This window comes from Carassius auratus, chromosome 11 (genome assembly GCF_003368295.1).
Source record: "Carassius auratus strain Wakin chromosome 11, ASM336829v1, whole genome shotgun sequence".
Lineage (NCBI taxonomy): Eukaryota > Metazoa > Chordata > Actinopteri > Cypriniformes > Cyprinidae > Carassius > Carassius auratus.
The window spans coordinates 14,578,373-14,597,437 of NC_039253.1; the positions used below are offsets into that span (position 1 = coordinate 14,578,373).

Genomic DNA, 19,065 nt, shown 5'->3' on the forward strand with positions numbered 1-19,065 from the left:
AAATCAACTGACAAGCCAATACTTATAATAAACCTGGCTTATTTGGTAAACTTGTGTTATGAAACAGGCCCCAGGTCTTCAGTTCATTCAGTCTCAAGCCTGGCCAATCTGATCTTGTTGGTCTGCAAGTAAGACCAGTCTTTTTTCAACAATTTTTTTTTTTTTTTTAGTTAGGAGAACCATTTAACCTCCTAAAACCATTTAATACTTTGTTTAGGCTATGCTTTTTTTCTTTTTTTTATGTTTGATAATAACATAAATTGGTTTTTATGTAATAAAATACCACGGTAAATAGAGATCCTACCAGCGCAAGTATGCACTGCTTACCTTAACAGTCCTCCCAGTGAAGGGTTAAACGGATTTAGCATCCACGGAGCGGGTTAGTTATTGTGGCGCAGCGCAGAGCCTCTGGACGGCGCGCTGCAGCGGACAGGCGCTCGAGCGCAACTTCTGTACTCAGTACTGAGCGCCGACAGCAGCCAGCACTACCAGCAAACATAAACAATGGCGGAGCGGCTGTAAACCCTGCTCAGCGGATCGAATTTGCCCCATGGACGGGCATTTCGCTTACATCGACATGGAAAACCCGACCGAAAACCCCAGCAAGGCGGCGGAGTACCTCAAAGAGCTCAATAAAATCATCGAAACCCAACAGGAGTTGTTGGAGAAGCAGAAGAATCGGATTGAAGAGCTCGAACAGCAAGTGTGTGATCTTTGTCAAGAGAACGTGTGCTTGAAGGATCAGCACCAGAGGCACCTGGCCACCTGCAGACTGCAACAGGGCAACAGTCACCCCACGCTGGGTGCCATCAAGGAGAATGTGATCCAAGAAAAGTAAGAGTCCCACTTTTGCAAAGCCGTCTCTGCTTGTTTTGTTTAAACCACGCATGAATGGTATATCTAAGCAGGCATGTCAGATGTATTTGGTGTTATTTAAATGTGTAGTTATGATCAGTAGTGTTTATGTGTAGGTCTCAACGAAAACAGACTCGGGACGGCTTTGGGTGTGAGTAAATACCAGCACTCAAATGTCACCGGGCGTGTTATTTATATACAAATGGTTCAGCCTGTTTGTTTTAAAGTGAATGTATTAGATAACACTTGGGTAGCACTGCAGTCAGTTAGAAAAGATACATTAAAAGCATATTTGATTACAGAGTACGGTTACGATGCTCAAAACGCTGTCTAGGTAGGCAGCTCGCGTGCACGCACACACCCCATGTCGACGGCGTTCAATTTTGACAAGACTAAAACGAGCTTTTGACACTTGAAATTATTTACCCATAATATTTACGTCATTCTGTGCACTTAATCCTAGGTTGTCTCGTTCCATGTTTTACACTGTTGTATATACTTTATCCGGGGTTATTAATCCTGGGTTGTCAGCTTTTGGGATTTCACAAGTAGTACAGGTTAATGTTTTTATTTGCATATTCATGAGGTATCTAAGCTAACGTTGATTGGTCAATACGGCGCTCATTTTAACAACGGCGTGTCCATCTGTGGAAATGTTGCCAAGTATATCCGCGCGGGTTGGATTTATCCTTGTATAATATACAGCAAAAACACGGTGTCTTCATTATTTTCAGTTAAGATGTTTGCCTTCGCAGCTTGACATGTTTAACATTTCCCTCAGTTATGGAGACTAAGCGTGTAAAAGTTCGGAGAACTGTAGAAAGCTCGTGAATATGTAATGGAGCAAATCTTGATTAGGTTGCCAGTTGCTAAACAACGCAACATCCTCTCAAGAACAAGGGTTTTTATGACCCCAGGGTGGAAAGCAGCGCTAACACTGGGTCGAAAATGCAATAACTCAGGGTTAAGTGTAGTGTGGGTGAGGAAAAATTATGAAATTATTCCGTTTTCCTCGTCTCTAAACAGATGAAAGCATCCTTGAGCAAGTGTCTGATTGGTATGGTTCAACAGTAAGAAAGACATGCGATTTAAAAAATGTAAAATATACTCTCTTTTTAGCAGCCTGTATTTTTCAAATCATGTTTTTTAATGACAAACACGGGACTTAAGAGAATTGCTCGCAAAACATCTGTTTTGCAGCTGCAGTGGTTTTAATGGATGTCAGATTTAGTCTTTGTACGAGAGTAATATGTGTACTGAAATGGCAAACATTGCTTGTTTCACTCAGTATTCTTGTTGGTTCCAAATGTATTTATTTGCATTATTTAAAATGGAAAAATTCATATCTTTGTTTTGAATGTTTGAGATGAACAGTCTGTTAGGAGTTCCTTCTCAATTTCATTCACAATACAGTGTTACTCCACAATGCTTTTATTGAAGAAACCCTAAGTATTCTAATCTGCTATTATTTGATTATTTTGACAATCAGGAACTCACATAGCTTCTGGTGCCACACTGCACGATGTGTTTGCTGGCTTGCTGCAGTGTGTTAGGATTTCCAAGAGGATTCATTGCAAGAGATAAGTGTTTATCTGGCATATTCATGGAAATTTACATGAGTGTTTGGATGAGTCAGGAACATAAATTTCTCCCCCAGACATGTGGCATTTTTAAGCGTCATGTGGATTTGGATTTTAGCTGTATCACATTAGCCCTTGTAATGCAACTGCACTGGCTGATCACTCATCATCTTCTATTTTGTTTTAGAGTTTATTTAGCAAATCGTTTTATAGCACTATAGCAATCAAAGCGGTAACCTTTTAAGAAGCACTTTCTGCACAATATTTTGTCAATAGCTTGTGTTGTAATTCCGTGCAGAGAGGCAGAAAGTTTGGCTTTCACCTTCACCTTTCTTCTATGCAGTACAGATTCTGTAAGAGTGAAATACTGTATCTGTTCTTGAGATCAGGCAAGATATAATTTAATTTTATTCCTGGCTCTACAATGACTGAGCTCTGTGGTGTAACATTAGCAATTCATTTTAATTTCCCGCTTGCTATTTGCTTTTTGCATACGCCTGACTTATCTGTGCCTGCTTGAATGTCAAAACAATTCTGTTCATAATATGCGCACCCTTGACTTTAGTCTCTTTTCCACCTTTGGGATGAATGGTTTTCGCTGGTACAGTTACAGTTTTATTTTTCACTGTTTTGTTATGAAATCAGTATTACAAAATATTCAACATATGTCTGTTTTTACCACAGTGATGCAAGAGTTGTAGATGGCATGGTACTGTTGATAAACCGTACAGTGAGTGTGGTGCCAAGGATGATGACGTTCCAGTTTTTAGGTCTGCTTTTTTTCTCCTTTCCTTTTTCTTTTTTTTTTTTTTTTTTTTTGAGATGAACAAAGTTCCCAGATTAACTAACAAAAACATTAAAATCATTAACTGTATATTGTAGTAATACTTTTCAATGAGATAGCTGATATTATATACCTAAATACATAAAAATACATATAAAATGCTAAATTATTCTAGCAAAACGCATGACTATAGGTGTTAAATAATGGTGGATGGTTAGATAACATGGTGAGAAATCTGAGAATGGTTTGAAATTTTACCATGCTAAACCAGAAACGCAAATGGAACCACTGAAGGTGGAAAAGTGCATTTTGAAGTGACAGAATAAGGTATTCTCAACAGTGTCTCTTAAATGGATGCATCATTGTGATGGCTTTTGATGTGAATTCATCTCCTTTATTTAGCGTCTCAGTTTTGAACTGAAAGTCCTTCAAATTTTGAGGATTAGAGAAGATCAGCTGCTCCAGTCTTATCACATTCTCAAGGACTCTGGAAAAAGAGCACTCCAGTTTTTCTGCAGCTAAACATATTCTAAAGAATAACCGGGGGAGTGAGGAATTGGCATAACTTGAGAGGAACTTGCATGGTGACAAAGCTGAATCTATGATGTTCATGGCAATAGGCCTGTGTCTTGAATGCATGCTTCATTTAGATTGCATGTGATGTGAGGTACTCGTCCTTTTTCCTCATTCTCCTTGGTGTTGAACCCACAGTCCTTCAGTTCACAAGGATTTGAGAAGATCATCCACTCGGATCTTCTCAGATCCTCATGATTTGAAAGACTCTGGGTTTAACACCACTGGAGAATGAGAAAAAAGACCACTCCAGTTATTCTGCAGCTTAACTTATTCAGCAGAATAACTGGTGGTGTGAGGAACTGTCATTAGCTTGAGAGGAACATGTGTAGTCACAAAGCTGGGTGTGTTATGTGATACAGCAGTACACACTATCTGAAGACTCTGGGTTTTTTATTACCAAAAGAAAAAGAGGAAAGATGACATCCCAGGAAAACACAGTGAAGCATGGATTTGTGATAAAGTGATAGCACAGACACAACTTGACTTGTGACTCTTCATGTAAGATAAGGTCTACTTTTTGTAAGTTGCTTCAAAAACAAGGATTTGTGAAGATCCCGTGTTAGATCTTTTTACCTGGTCATGATTTGAAGAACTGTGGGTTTCAACAGTGCAGTCACAATGAAGCAAGCACATGTAATGTAGATGGCAGTCACTATAGTTGCCTTTTTCCTCATGCTCCTGTAGCGTTAAACCCAGAGGCATTCAAATTGTGAGGATTTGAAAAGATCATCTGCTCAAATCTTCTCACATCCTTATAATTTCATGGACGGTGGGTTTAACACCAAAGGAGAATCAGAAAAAAGGACCACTGTTATTCTGCATCTCCTCACAGATTGTCAAAATAACATCATTTAGGTGTTCATCTGGATATATAAGACAAGAAAATGTTTTCTTAAGGGGTGGATCTTGCAACTTGGCACTGCGGTCCATTAACAACTCTGACTGGTAGCTATAGTACATTTGCACAAAGGCGAATTTTTCTTGCAGCAGAACATGCCTTTTTGGTTCGCTAGCTGCCTAAAACAATTCAAGTCTCTTGTGCTATTCATGTCAAAAAAGACAAGTCTTTTCATTTTATTCTGCTGGCACTTTGTGTTTTAAGCATACATGAGTTTGTCGACTTCTGAAGGGGGTTTGAAGGCTGAATAGTGAAATCAAAGCTGGAAGCAGCATGTGTTTAGCTTGGCTAGTCTTTCTTGCACCAGTCAGTGGCTCTGACAGGGAGATCGCCAAGTCATAACAGAGCATTTCTACACTTGCAGCTCTGCACTGACAATCTGTTTTCTAGCTGCTCTGTATTTTTTTTTCATAGGCTGGTGCCATTATTGCTTGTGACTGCTTGCAAGCACACACACCGTGATTTAGAGTATGATAGTGTAGTAGGCAATGAAACTTCAACCAATGATTTGTGTGCTGCGTTTCACCATAGAAGGGGACTGTATTTGCTATGCATTGTTTCTGCACAATGTTGTGGAGAGTTAAAAGACCGGCATTTTTTGCTGCAGCCAACTGCTGGCCCTCATGTCACGAAGCACTTTGCCACGTCAGCCTACAGCTTTGTGCTGACCGCAACAAACTGGCAATAGCACAGACTGAAATGGCTTGTGAAGAATCTCTTGGTGATTTTTGTATACAAATGTTAGTGGATGCATTGCTTGTGTGGAATTATCTTATATTCGCTAAGTGGGATCTTCTTCAGTAGATATTTGTCTAGGAAGTAGTAGTAGCCAGAATGTTCAAATTTAGCTGGTTGGATTTGAAAGGAATAGTGAAAATCTGCTGAAATATTTCTCAACCTCAGGTCATCCTAGATGTAGATGAGTTTGCTGCTTCATTAGAGCGGATGTAGAGATATTTAGCATCACATCACTTGCCCACCAATAGATCCTCTGCAGTGAATGGGTGCTGTCAGAATAAGAGTGCATCCACACGACTCCATTCAATTAATTCACTTTTTGTGAAGTGAAAACCTTGTTACTTTGTAAATAATAAATCTATCATTAAGTTTTAACTTTATAAACTGCTGATTCCGTTTCATAATCCATAAAATACTCATTCTAGATTTCAGTTTATCTTTGGACACAAATAGGATACTTTTTTTATATTCTGCCTATCCACTGCAAGTCCACGCAAACTAAAACTTTCATGCATCAATATGTTTATAAAACATGTAATCCATATGAATTGAACATCCTGGTTTTCTGAAGCGACTCGAATGCTTCATATGGTGAACCAGTTTTTTTTTTTTTTTTTTTTTTACATTTTTCATAATTTACATTTTATGAACAGCTATCTGCTTGAAGATATTTTTTCCCATTTCGTCTCAACAAAGGCTTACATTTTGTTTGTTGTCTTCTTTATGACTGTTCAAAAAAATTATACTAGTTTCTAAGCCAATTTTTGGTACGGTACTTTCCTAAAGGGAAATATCTCTGTTGCCAGGTTTATATTAGATGAGGAGATGTTGCTCAAGGGAACTGCATGGAATCTCATACCCTTCACTATGCAGTGTACTAACATCTCTAACTCAAAATCAATGGCTGGCAGATGTACAGTATACTGTTGCCAGAGGTGGTGCATATCCTTGGCTGCAAATATACTCTTCCATTCTCTTTGATAGCAAAAGTAAAATTTTTAGTTTGTTAGAATATAAAAGTCAATTTAACGTCACCTTTGTTTTCTTAAAAATTATATAACTAAACTATATAACACTTTCTATGGAAATATTAGACAAAAGATTTACTTTTTGTCTAATAATTCCATAGAAAACATTATATAGTGTCTTTTGTGAGAGGCATAGCAAGTGGTAGCATGCTTACAATGTTTGTTCAGGTTCAGCAACCTGCAGGTTGTATGGCTGCAAATGGAATATTGAAATCTCCAGCATGATGGATAATTAAGTGTGTGAATGGGATTCGGAGTAGCCTAGGGCAGAAGCAGAACATGTGCAGGCTATGATGTGTTTTTCCATGAGGGAGTGGCATCCATCTCGGATAGTGGAGACCGGACTAGGCCTATATGAAACCCTTGGGTGGCCGTTTAACACTGCCTTTTGAATACTAAGATGAGAGGAGTAAACAGACGTGGGGAGCTGTGAGGGAATTAAACATTGAAGGCGTGTGTGACTGGTCAAATTGCTCCCTTGAAAATACTGTATGTGATTGTATATGTTGAATATGTTATATATAGCTTGAGCTATAAGACTTTAAATCAAAGGTAGCTGAGGCTTAAGGGAGTATTCTGGGTTGAGTACAAGTTAAACTCACTCGATAATGCATTGGCGGCATAATGTTGGTTACCACAAAAAAGCAAAAGAAGAGGTTATGGTGGACGTGATATAAAGAATAAAATCAATGCATGAAATATGCATTGAAAGGAAATATGAACATGCAACCATCCACTGATCTGCTGATCTCTGGATATTTGAGTAATATTGCTTTTTTTGTGCTATTATAGCTCATGGCATTGATCTATTAGTTGCAGTGCAGAGGCATGCGATATTGTTTACTGGTGCAGAACTAGTTGCAAATTGGAACTCCTGTCATAAAATGTGTGTTGCTTGGGCTTAGCGTTCTAATATTTCGTCCCAGAATGAAGAAACCTCACTGGATCTGGAAAAGTGAGGAACTTTGAAAAGTGTGCTGCAGATGGCATACGATTTAATGAGATGACAAGGCTTAGAGTTATATAATGATTGTTAATTCACAGTATGAGAGTGTCTCTCTATTTATTTATTTGGTTTTAGAAGTCTTTTTATATGTCTCAATGAGCGCTGTGCATATGAAAGGGCTGACAATATGTGGCATATTTTTCCTGCTTATGAATTCTGTAAATTCAGGCCCATCAAAGAGCTACATTTTCTCTCTTAAACTGGTTCTGTGGTTTCATTTTAATGCAGATTTTATGCAGTAAATATTACAAAAAATGTCAATATAAATATTACAATTATATATTGTGATTAACCGTAATAAATATTGTCAAAATGAAACTAATTACTAAAATTAGAATTATAGTTGTAATAAATTAAATTATGGAAGAAAAAATAAATAAATAATATATTTAATGTGGTTAACTGGCATAAAATATAATCTCTTGATGCATTACAAAATTAAAAAGTAATAGTCTTAAAATGTTCCTTATGCAAAATACAGTTTAACAGTACCATAATTTATTATTATAACTATTATTTGTTTTTTATGCAATGATTTCCCCTTGTTTTGTTTATGGTGTTAGAGGAAAGCTGAAGGCAACAACAGCAGAGACCTGCAATGTATTCAATGTGAATTCTAAATGGCCTTAACTATCTTCACTCCCAACCAAAAAAAATCGCCTTTTACTCTGCAGTTCATTCATATTCTTTGATGAAGCGAGATGATGGTCTTGGGTTTAGATTATGGATCATATGGTGACCATTGCCTTCCATTTGTAACGTTGTGATAGGGATTCTCAAGGGATATTATCAGCTGGTTAAATGGAGACCATCTATCATGTAGCCAATGCAAGAGATATCCCATAATGGTCGAGATGATCTTTGTCTGAGGCTGCCAGCAGCATTTTACCACATTGAGCAAAGAAAAGGAAAAATCATTCTGTTTTGTTCCATTTAATTGCTCCATTGTTTGAGTTTTATGTGTTTTAGCTTGCTGGTGCTTCAGATTATAAGACTTTGCGCTGTATTTAAACATAATTACCAGAGCATGATGGGAAATATTGTTAAAATGAGGAAAATAGCAGTTTTTAAAACCATAGGGTGAGGTAGTTGGTGAATCATCTCTTTAAAAAGATTTGTTACCTCCTGAGGCGGCATTTGTTGATAAGATTTGCTACTTTATTTGCCACCATGTCTTTATTTATGTTCTTGATTGGGATGCACCTGGAATATTCATACAGATAGTATCCTGCTTTGATTTGGAAGTGTCATACAACGACCGACAACTGTCAGTGAGCCGTGCCTTACACCAGTGACCAACACTAATTGACGATTGATCCTGCTGTTGATAACCAGGGCCTCTAAGCTATTAGTCACCGAAGGCCTACAGCATGAGCCGGACCTGACAAAGAGAAGCTTTTATTGGATTGTGTCTGAGGGAGCCCACTGAGGAAACATGGTTCTGTACATGCCACACTGATTGATGGTGATTTGGGATTGGGAACACCGAGTATGAGGGACACTAAGTAGAAATCTGTGGATCTTTCAGGACAAAATGGGAATGAGAGGTAATATTTCACAGTTCATCTGTACCAGGAGAATGTTACATAATATATAGGCGTTGTAGACAGGTGGATCTCATAAATTATTCAAGAATGTGTCTGGTTCATATGTCATCTCTGAATTAGAAGAACAAAATATTCTATTATTTATGGGTTTTATTTTTTTACATAAAGTTCTGTTGTGGCATTATTTTTATGATCAAAATATTCTCCCTATATTATCATTACTTTAGTAATAAGTCCATCCAAGATGTAAATGAGTTTGAGAATGAACATATTTGAAGAATTGTGTCTTTACATCACTTGCTCACCAATGGATCCCCTGGAGTGAATGTGTGCCATCAGAATGAGAGTCCAAACAGCTGATAAAGACATCACAATAATCTACAAGTAATCCACACATCTTGTGTGTTTTTAAGTTAACCTCCTGTAAAGTGAAATCATAAGCCAGAATCCATATTAATGCACCCTTCACTGGAAAAAAAAAGTCCATTGCTTGTTGTCCTTTCACATCAAAATCCGGCCGACATTTATTTGTTTACAACTTATTTGGACTGTTTTAGCTTGTAAACAGTGTTTGATTTGTGCATATTTCTATCCTTACTCAGATGGCTTTTTTTACAGAAAGCAATATTATGGATAGTAGACTCGTATTTTAGCTAGAAGTAATGGTTTAAGTTAAAAACATCTTAATCATTAAGTTGATTATTAAAACACTGAGCTTTTCACTTCACAAGTTGTTAATTGACAGATTGGAGTTGTGTTGATTACTCATGAATTATTGTGATGGTTTTTATCAGCTTTACGAATTCTCATCCTGGCAGCATGTACATTCACTGCAAATGATCAAGATCCCTGGATCTGTTCCAATGATGAAACAAACTCATTTGCATCTTGGATGGCTTGTGGCCGAGTAAATTTTCACCAGTTTTTCGTTTTTGGGTGAACCATTCATTACGTTATAGTTATAATTATTTAAATTGTAAATGTTATATTACCTGCAAATTCAATTTGCTACATTGCACATGCCACAGGCACACTACAACTGAAGTCCCAGATAATTTTTTTTTTAGCTTAAAAAAGCAGTTCACACACTGGTCTAATTTTCATGCAAAGTGTTGCATAACCTTTTCATTAATAAAAAGATCGGTTTCAGCCTCTTACCAGATATATTAAACTGGATTTACACACTGTAAGTTTCTGATCAGTTGTAACGATTTAAACTGAACCGATGCAGTGTCACAGGTTTTATGGAAAAGGGAATGGAAAACTAACTGTGCAGGTCCCTGAAACAGTTACGGGCAATGCAGATCTGCAGTCCACCTCCACCTCTTTAAACCTTAATGCATTGAGTTTAGTCTTAATTATCTGATTTTGTTTACACTGATCATACATAGATTAAAATGTTATTCCATATTCTAACCTACATCCCTGCAGGAGCCCTGTGGCATCTTTTGCAGTGAGCTGGCCAAGACTCTGATGACAGTTGGTTTTAAATTTTCAGTAATCAGAAAAAAAGTTGACAGTGACATAAATAAGAGGGAAGCAACCTCTCAGCTCCAGTCTAAAATGTATTGCATCACTGCAGGGTTGCACATCATTCAGAACGCAATTGTGATATTCAAATGTAAGGAAATAGAATTAAAATGTATTGAAATTCATAGGCCTTGTGAATTTAAGCCATTTCTGTGCTCTCAACTGTAGACGTCCTCTTCAATTTTAAAATCTTCCTAGCTTCACTTCCTGATGTCATGAGGCGTAAACAACATTCTGCTCATTCAAAAGTATTATTATATTTCTCAATGCAATCAGTCAAGTGGTTATCTATAACTAAATTCCACGAGGAGGCAACTTTGGCTCCATAACGTTGGTGTTTTGAAACAATTACAGAAGACTGCAACTTTTGACTTAAATTACAGTGTTCCTCTTGGCAGCACTCTTGTGTATTTGTCACTTACTGTTGCAAAGTGAACACTGGATAAAGGATAGAGATATGGTATTATAAAGATGCATAACCAATTATTATGCAGCTAGGGAAACAGAAAACCTCAACCCCCTCTACTGGGGCTTAAATTTGTTCTCCTCTGGCCCCTAGTACAGTTTAGTCCAACCTCATTTTATGTGAAGTCACTGATAGTCATGGCACATCACAGAGATAACCAACAGCCTTCTGCTTTTAATAGCCTTTCACTTGGGGGTTGTAGGGTTTGTTGAAACACCCACTGTGCTGGAAATGGACTGTCTTCATCTAACTCATGAATGATCTGTCTCTCCCTCATCTGTGAGGTTTGTGAAGCAACAGCAAGCAATCCATCATTGATGATGGGCGAGACATTAGTAAATACCAAAGCAAAATTTCATTGTGTGAAGAAACAAGGGCTATTATACTTCATTTCTTGAGATAGATGTGGTTGGTTATTCATCAACATCAAAGGGAAAGCAGTTGTTCCGTTTGTTAATAGATTTGTCTGTCTGTCTTAGATGAATATTACATCCATTTGCTGTCTGTTGTCTGCTTGTTTGCTGTCTTTAAGTTGTTCTCTGTCTGTCATGCATTCGGTATCTACGTTGTTCACTGTACGTGACATAAGGGTGGAGGATATACTTAGACACAATTACCCGGTAGAAATTTGTCAACTGGTAGAGATTTTGGATTGTCATCTCTATTGTGGTTACATGCATGCATGACATTGCTCTTCTACATGGTCACGAAAGCATATAGTTTGTCAAAGAGGTTTGCGGATGACAGTGGTCATAGAGCACAGGAGTATTGAACAGTTATTTTTTTTTTGATATTTTTGGCACTAGAGGTTTGAATGGTTAAATACACACGCCTGTATGTATCAAAATTCCTGTCTTTGCAAGTATCCTCGTAAACAGTCATTTAGGTCTTAAGTGAAAGCAAAAAGCCGAGAAAGAAAGATGTAAGAGTATATTGGATCCAAGCTCTTAAAGGGGGGGGTACAATGGTGTTTCGTGTATTCAGAGTTGTTCACAGTGTTAAAGAGATGGATTCTCGTTCTAAATATGGCCAAAGTTTAAAAAAATAATTTAGAAGAATGACTGAGAATTTCTGTGCTGAAAATCTTACTTCCGGGTTGCTACAAGTTTCGGCTGTTTTTTTTTTCCGATCGTGAATCTAATGACGAGAACGGAAGTCCTTATATGAGCATTTCTCCAATAAAAGCATGCCTACACACGTTGTCCAGAGGAGAGCGTGACCGCGCACATCAACGTGCTTCAAAATCGTTGCCAGCGCTGCATAGGATTTGTTCGAGAATGCCTCCAAATAAGTGCGTTTTTGGATGTGGGGGAAAGTTTACTATGTTCAGGTTCCATTTGAAACATTTCAAACATTTCAACATTTCACTGCTGGTTATATATGCTATATATAATTTTGTATGTGACGAATAAAAATCTTGAATCTTGAATTGAATCCCCAAGAACCCTGTATTACATGAACAGTGGATGCAGTTGTGTATCAAGTGCATTTGTGTGTTCTGGTCATTTGAGTGACAAATGTTTTATAAACAAGGCTCAAGTCGACACTTGATTTGCACATCATTTGCTATTAAAACATGGAGACGTCCCTGTGATAAAAGACCCCATTCATGTAAGTACACTTGCATTAGATTTCTGTAGATTGACACTGGTGACAAGAATTATGACATTTCTATTGTAACATAAATGTTGATGTCATGAAGACCTTATTTAAATAAGAAACAACTATATCATGATATATATTGTGACCTTGAAATAAAATTACTCCTATCGTTTGGTAATATGGCCCACCCCTAACGTGACCCTTAAACAATCAGTCCATTGTTCGCAATCTTTTTTCCCCAATTATTTCAATAGGACTTGTCGATGTAAATTCCTTTATGTTCACCTTCCATCTGTCTAGCAACTTCTTCCCTGTATGTTGTTTGTATAGAATTTGTTCTTCATGTGTACTTCCTTTGTTCACAGTCTGTTGAATAGACATGTCTGTCACTCTGTAGATGGATCCAACAATATATTCCCTCCATCCACCAAGATATGTGTGCTGCATATCAATTATCATTATATGTAGTCATTAACTTTCCATGTAATTTGTTCTCTGTAGGTATGTTTAAGTTTGTTGATATCTGTCTGTTAGTCTGACACTGTTTATGATCTTTTAGTCATTTGTATGTTGACTGTAGGTCATCCATACATCATCCATTTGCTGTTCATTGACTCTTCATCTATACACTGTTTGTTCACTGTCCATATGTTGTTTGTACACTGTTTGACATTGTTTCATTCACTGTTTGACCATTTTCTGTCCATTCCTCCCTAGATGGACATTTTCAACCATTGCTCTGTTTGTCAATACAAATGTCCAGCAGCCTATATGAAAGTTAACTCTGTTCTTTTTTAGCAAGTATATTAAGATTAAAGGAATACAATCTTTTAATTTGGTTGAATTTGTTTGTTAAAAATATGAAATGTGCTTACTATAGAGTCTAATTTGATGAATTCACCCCCAAAGCCATGAGAGTGCACTGCGATCACTGAGATCTTATGAATCTAAAAGTGCTTTGGTCTGCTCTCTGATTCTTTGATAAATGGGCAGTTGCTTTCAGCAGAGATAAATAGCAGGCCAAACTCCCACAGCATAGCACTAAGTTTTCAATGACAGTTTGATTTGAGTGCAACTTCTCTCCAGTGAGCAGCGCATCAAAATCTGCTGGAGCACTGACTGTTGTGTGCTCCTAATCTCTGTGTTCAATTTGGCCCTATTACTCCTCAAAGTGTCAGACAGGAGAGGGCAGGGTGCATAAGGGGATAGATTTAACCCAGCACCAGCTAACATTCACCAAATCATAGCCTGAGGGTGTGTAGATTAGTTCCCCAATGCACAGCACACTCCTGCTCTCTCTCAGGTGCTGAAGGAGGAGAATGACTGTTACGTCCACCATCGCTAGCCCTCCAGTTCACTGTATCTCCCTAATGCGGTAGTTCCCTGAAGCAATGTCCCAGGAAGGCCATGTGTTGCAGTGATTTCCCTCCTTTTTGTGCTGATGTTAAATAAATATGATTAAATTAGTGATGCTCCAAACATTTTGCAAGTTAAAACATGATTTTTTTCCAAATCCATTTTGACCAAAATGGTTACTTTTATCTCTTTTCCAATGGCTGTGGTTTGGTTAAGACTATTGATTTTTTGATTTGAATCTATCTGTCAATTTTATAAAGAAATCCAAACAAGAATTGTTGTTTTGACATTCATTAAAGAGTTAGTTCACCCAGAAATGAAAATTCTGTCATTAATTACTCACCCCCATGTCGTTCCAAATGCGTAAGACCTTCATTCATCTTCGGAAACCAAATTAAGATGTTTCTGATGAAATCTAAGAGTTCTCTGACCCTCCATAGACCACAAGGATGGTGATTCCTGGTCAAGTAATGTCACTGCTTTATAAATTTATGGTTGAACCCCTGATGTCACATGGATTATTTTACCGATGTCCTCCCTATGTTTCTGTGCTTTGATTGTGGTAATATCCTTCCTTCTATGGCGGGTCAGAGAGCTCTCAAATTTCATCAAAAATATCTTCATTTGTGTTCCGAAGATGAACAAAGGTTTTTCGGGTTTGGAACAATATGAGGGTGAGTAATTAATGACAGAATGTAAAATAAATTTGATAAATTAATTTAATAAAAAAGTTTTCAGCTAAATCATAACATTAATTTTGGCTTTGTAGATTAAGGAAAAAAAATATTTTGGTGCATCACTAATTAGTGGTACGCCGATCCAATATTCAGTAACATTATCACTCTGAAGCCTCCGATACTGGCATTTCTGCTGGATCAGGGTATAGGTCAGATGAGACCGTTCCAAACCCAATATTGTGCGTATACTATTCTGTATTATTGTTAAGCCCCACCAAAGGCACAAATCATTATAAGGCACCATAAAGCTTCCTTGCACTTTTTTCAGGTGTTCAGAGACCGTTCCATAGTAGATTAATATTTAAGTCGTTAAATACAAGTTCACGTAAAACTCTTCTTTCCACTGCGGATTTCTGTCATCCTCCATCAGAATTCAAACTGCACGTCGCATTCGGTTACGATAGTCAAGACGATAAAACCTTCTCCAAGATGATTCACTGTTTTTATTATTCTACTTAATCTGTAGATAAAGATCAGTGGTTTTGCACAAAAAAACTGGTAACACTTTAGAATAGGTAACACTTGTTAACTATTAACTATGACTTTTTTCTAAAATAAATTCTTAATTTGCTGCTTAATTAATAGTTATAAGGTAGTGTTTAAGTTTAGGTATTGGGTAGGATTAGTGATGTAGAATAAGGCATTAATATGTGTTTAATTAGCACTAATACAGGGCTAATATTCCAGTAATATGCAACTAATAGGTGTAACCATAAAATAAAGTGTTACCGATCATGGAGTAGAGAGCACTACATACTGTATGAATTGTCCTTAATGCGCACAGTAACTGAAATTCAAAACTGTTCAAAGAAAAGGCTCAGTAAACTGTCACACAGATATAATACACTATGGATCAAAATCATCTTCCCTTTGTGCTTTAAATTTTTTTCTATGTGGAGCACTGTGCGTTGTGTCTCCGTGTTGCGTCAAGCGCATTCTTCTGTGCACATCATGATTTTATGATATTTTGCTCAGTGAAAGATTATTAACAGCCTTTTAAATTTAAATAAAATTAAATTTATGCATTTAGCAGACACTTTTATCCAAAGCGACTTACAGTGCATTCAGGCTACAAATTTTAACCTATCTATTTTTATTTTTAGCCTTTCTGTTGCCTTTCTGTTGTCTTATCTATCATATGTTGCTGCCTCATTACTGTGCTAAACATTTATATTAATTGATATATAAATGTATTAGGCTATTTGTTTTTCATGAATGTATTTTACAAAAATACGAAGACAAATGTTTAACATTTTACCAGATTTAGCCCTATACTTATTAATTTATATTTCTTCCCCATTAAATCATTTTTTCCCCACTAAATATTTAGATTTTATAAAATTATTATGATTTTTCTATAGTAACATACATAGCTACTGATTTATCCAGTAACCTAGTTTATAGTAGTATTTTTTTAATCATAGATTATTTATTCATTTCTTGTTCTTCTTTACAATTAAGTTGTCTTTATGTGGTAGATTGTGTTTAACACACAAAAGAGTGATGATCAGGTCAATACATTGAGGTATAGTAATTCAACACTGATAAAAATTTTTATACAATTGGTTTTGGTATCGGCAGATAGTCAGAATTTCTGGTAATGGATCGGTTCTAAAAAAGTGGGATCGAGACAGCCCTATCACTAATTTTAAGCTCTGGCGGGTAGATGTGTGAACACAGAACAAGCTTTGCCCCTCAGGGCTTTGGCTGGAGGAAGGTGGGATGTGGACAGAGTTGTCTTGAGGAGGCAGAGAGGAAGAAAAGAGAGTGAAGATTTGCTTGGTTCTGTTCACCCTTAGGGCAGTGCTTTACAGCTACCCCAAAAGCCCTCTTTTAGATTACAGAGTGTTCTGGCTCACTGAGACTGCTGGCAGAGGCCTTGATGGTGTGTATTCTGTGTGGCTTTTTGTAGTAGTTTTTTTTTTTTCCAATGCTTTGGTAGCTTTTTAATAACCAGGTAATCGTGTGATCAGTGAACACACAACAATGCCACGAGGTGTTGTGTTAGTTCGAGATTATATTGTTAGTAAAATAATAAATAAATTGTCAAATATGAAATTTCAGTGATTTTTTTATAAATGAGTACCATATTAGTTATCGAATGATATGATATGATATTACATCATTTGTAAAATTCTTTGGTGTTGGTTGATTTATTGCATGTCTAATAAAAAAAAAAAAAAACATTTACAGTAATTATTATTATTATATCAATTAATGAAAATAAATTTACTATCAGCTTTTTGAATCAGCCAGAATTTTTCTGTTCTTGAATTTAGCTTGTTGATACTTTACAAACACAAAATAATCAAACCAGTTGCAGTACCTATTGGTAAACCCCAAATGGTTGGATTTGCAGAGATTTTTGCATTGGAGAATTTGAGAGCAATGATGAAGGAAACAGAGCACATTGAAGGAAATACTTAAGATTGAGACATTTTTGTTCATTTTGCTTCTCAAATGTCCTACTGTGGTCAAGAAACAATATAGTGCCTGTTCAGAAATGGTTTCCTAGTGGTAGGCCATTTCTCATTTATTTTCATCAGAACCCACAACTCACAGCCTCTGACTCAACCCTTTCCACTTATAAATCAATTCTGTGTTATTACAGTAGCAGTAGCAGAGACTGATTCTGAATTTATGAAGCATTTGTAACCTCAGCTAAAGCTCAGGAGACCTTATGACTTGTTTGCTCTGGTGATATTAGCTCAAATGCGATATTGGGTTAATTAATTAATTTAGTTTTATTTTTTAACTGAACATGTACTGTAAATCCTTTGGTATAATCCTTTATCCAAAAATGTATAAACCATCATAACACATTTTGATCAGCTGTTTAATTTGAGAAGAAATAGTTTGATTGATTAAAATTTACAGCCATGGTTTGTGATAACAATGAAAATAATAGTAAATTATAACGTAACTAGTTTACCTTGAGCATCCGTTTAAGAATATGCAGTACCTTTAAGTTTATAACAGTCTGAGCTCATAAAAAGTTTTTAACTTCTCTCTAGCACTTCCAGTTTTGAATTGTTGTCCCAGTGCTTTGACCGGAAGCTTTGCCAATCATGTAAACAATAGCTGTTTGGATCCTCTTTCTTTTAAAAATTCCTGTCTTCTCCTGAAACGAGACCCAATTGTATGTTGACTTTTCATTCAAGCATCTGCCGCACACTGTCTGTTTATTCCTAATCCAAAGGGATGCTATCTGCAGCCGGCTGTGTTGATTTTTTATTTTTTTATTTCCGCTATTTCTAACAGGCCTTTGCTCAAGATGCTTTGGAAAGTGAGAATTTGCCACCTTCCTGCATTAGAAGCAAACAGAGCAATTTAACGTTAATGGTAAGGGAAGTACTTAGTTCACTCACCAACTGTAAAAGCACAACTAGTCGCTGCTCACCTCCCCCCCCTCCCGCCCGCTAGCATTTAAGCAGGTTCCCAATTAACATCTCTGCTACACGGAACGTCGCAGCACAAGCCTTCATCTGTAATGGGTTCCCTTTATTTTGTTCTTATTGTGCCTCTAATGAAAATGGGAACCACACTGTTAATGTGTTCCTGTTATATTTGCATTTAATAACGATTGCCTAAGGCTTAGCAAGGTTTAGAAGCCGAGCTCTGAGAGCCACAGGGTTTCGAAAGTTGGTAATTTCATTGTTGATTTATGAGTTTTGCATTCGGCTCAGGCACTTCCGCTAAAATCGAGCTTCTAACTTGAAAATCCACAATAACCTCCTACATCACTAATCCGAGCTTTAGCCGTGGTCTTTCCACAGCGGTGATGAGTAATGTTGGGAGTCTGTTTACATAATGCTCAATATATGTTAAGCCTTAAGAGCAGCTTTGGCACTTACTCCAGGGCTGTACACACTTCCTGGGGCTGCATTTCCTCTCTCTTTGGCCCTGTTTGTATCTGGTATTGACATTCGTGAGTGATCCGATCGCAAGTGGTCATCTGAGACACTGCTGTTTTAGCTGGCGTTAAATGAGTTTTAAAAGCGTCTCCTGTGACCACTTGTTGTGACAGGGTCTGTGAAGAAGATATTTCGAAAAATTTGGAAAAAAAACATATAGATAAAGATTGTGTTATTAGAGTCAGTAGTTGAGGTGCACAATTTAGGGCACAATATAACTGCAATATTTCTGATACATATGACTGTACCATATTTATATTGAATATGACAATAATACTAATAATAACATACAATAAGTGAGTAATAATAATAGTCCTGTAAAAATATAATTATTCCTAAATTAAAATATTAAAATAAGTATTAGTATTGTAATGATACAAATTATATTTTAATACTTTACTGTAAATTAAGTTAGGGGAAAATATGGAAATAATAATAATGTCAGTAA

At 36.8% G+C, this 19,065-nt stretch overlaps 1 protein-coding gene across 3 annotated transcripts in view; it reads left to right on the plus strand.

The window, feature by feature from the left end:
* The first annotated feature begins 333 nt into the window (after positions 1 to 333).
* The window catches only part of iqsec1b (IQ motif and Sec7 domain ArfGEF 1b), a 166,537-nt gene continuing 147,805 nt past the window's right edge, over positions 334 to 19,065 (plus strand). Inside the window, exon 1 of one of the 3 annotated variants that reach the window (XM_026275587.1) lies at positions 334 to 834. In XM_026275587.1, coding sequence (XP_026131372.1) covers positions 551 to 834 — 284 coding nt within the window. In that variant the 5' untranslated portion in view covers positions 334 to 550. The remainder of the gene's footprint in view (positions 835 to 19,065) is intronic. The other 2 variants (XM_026275593.1, XM_026275586.1) reach the window with 2 other exon arrangements.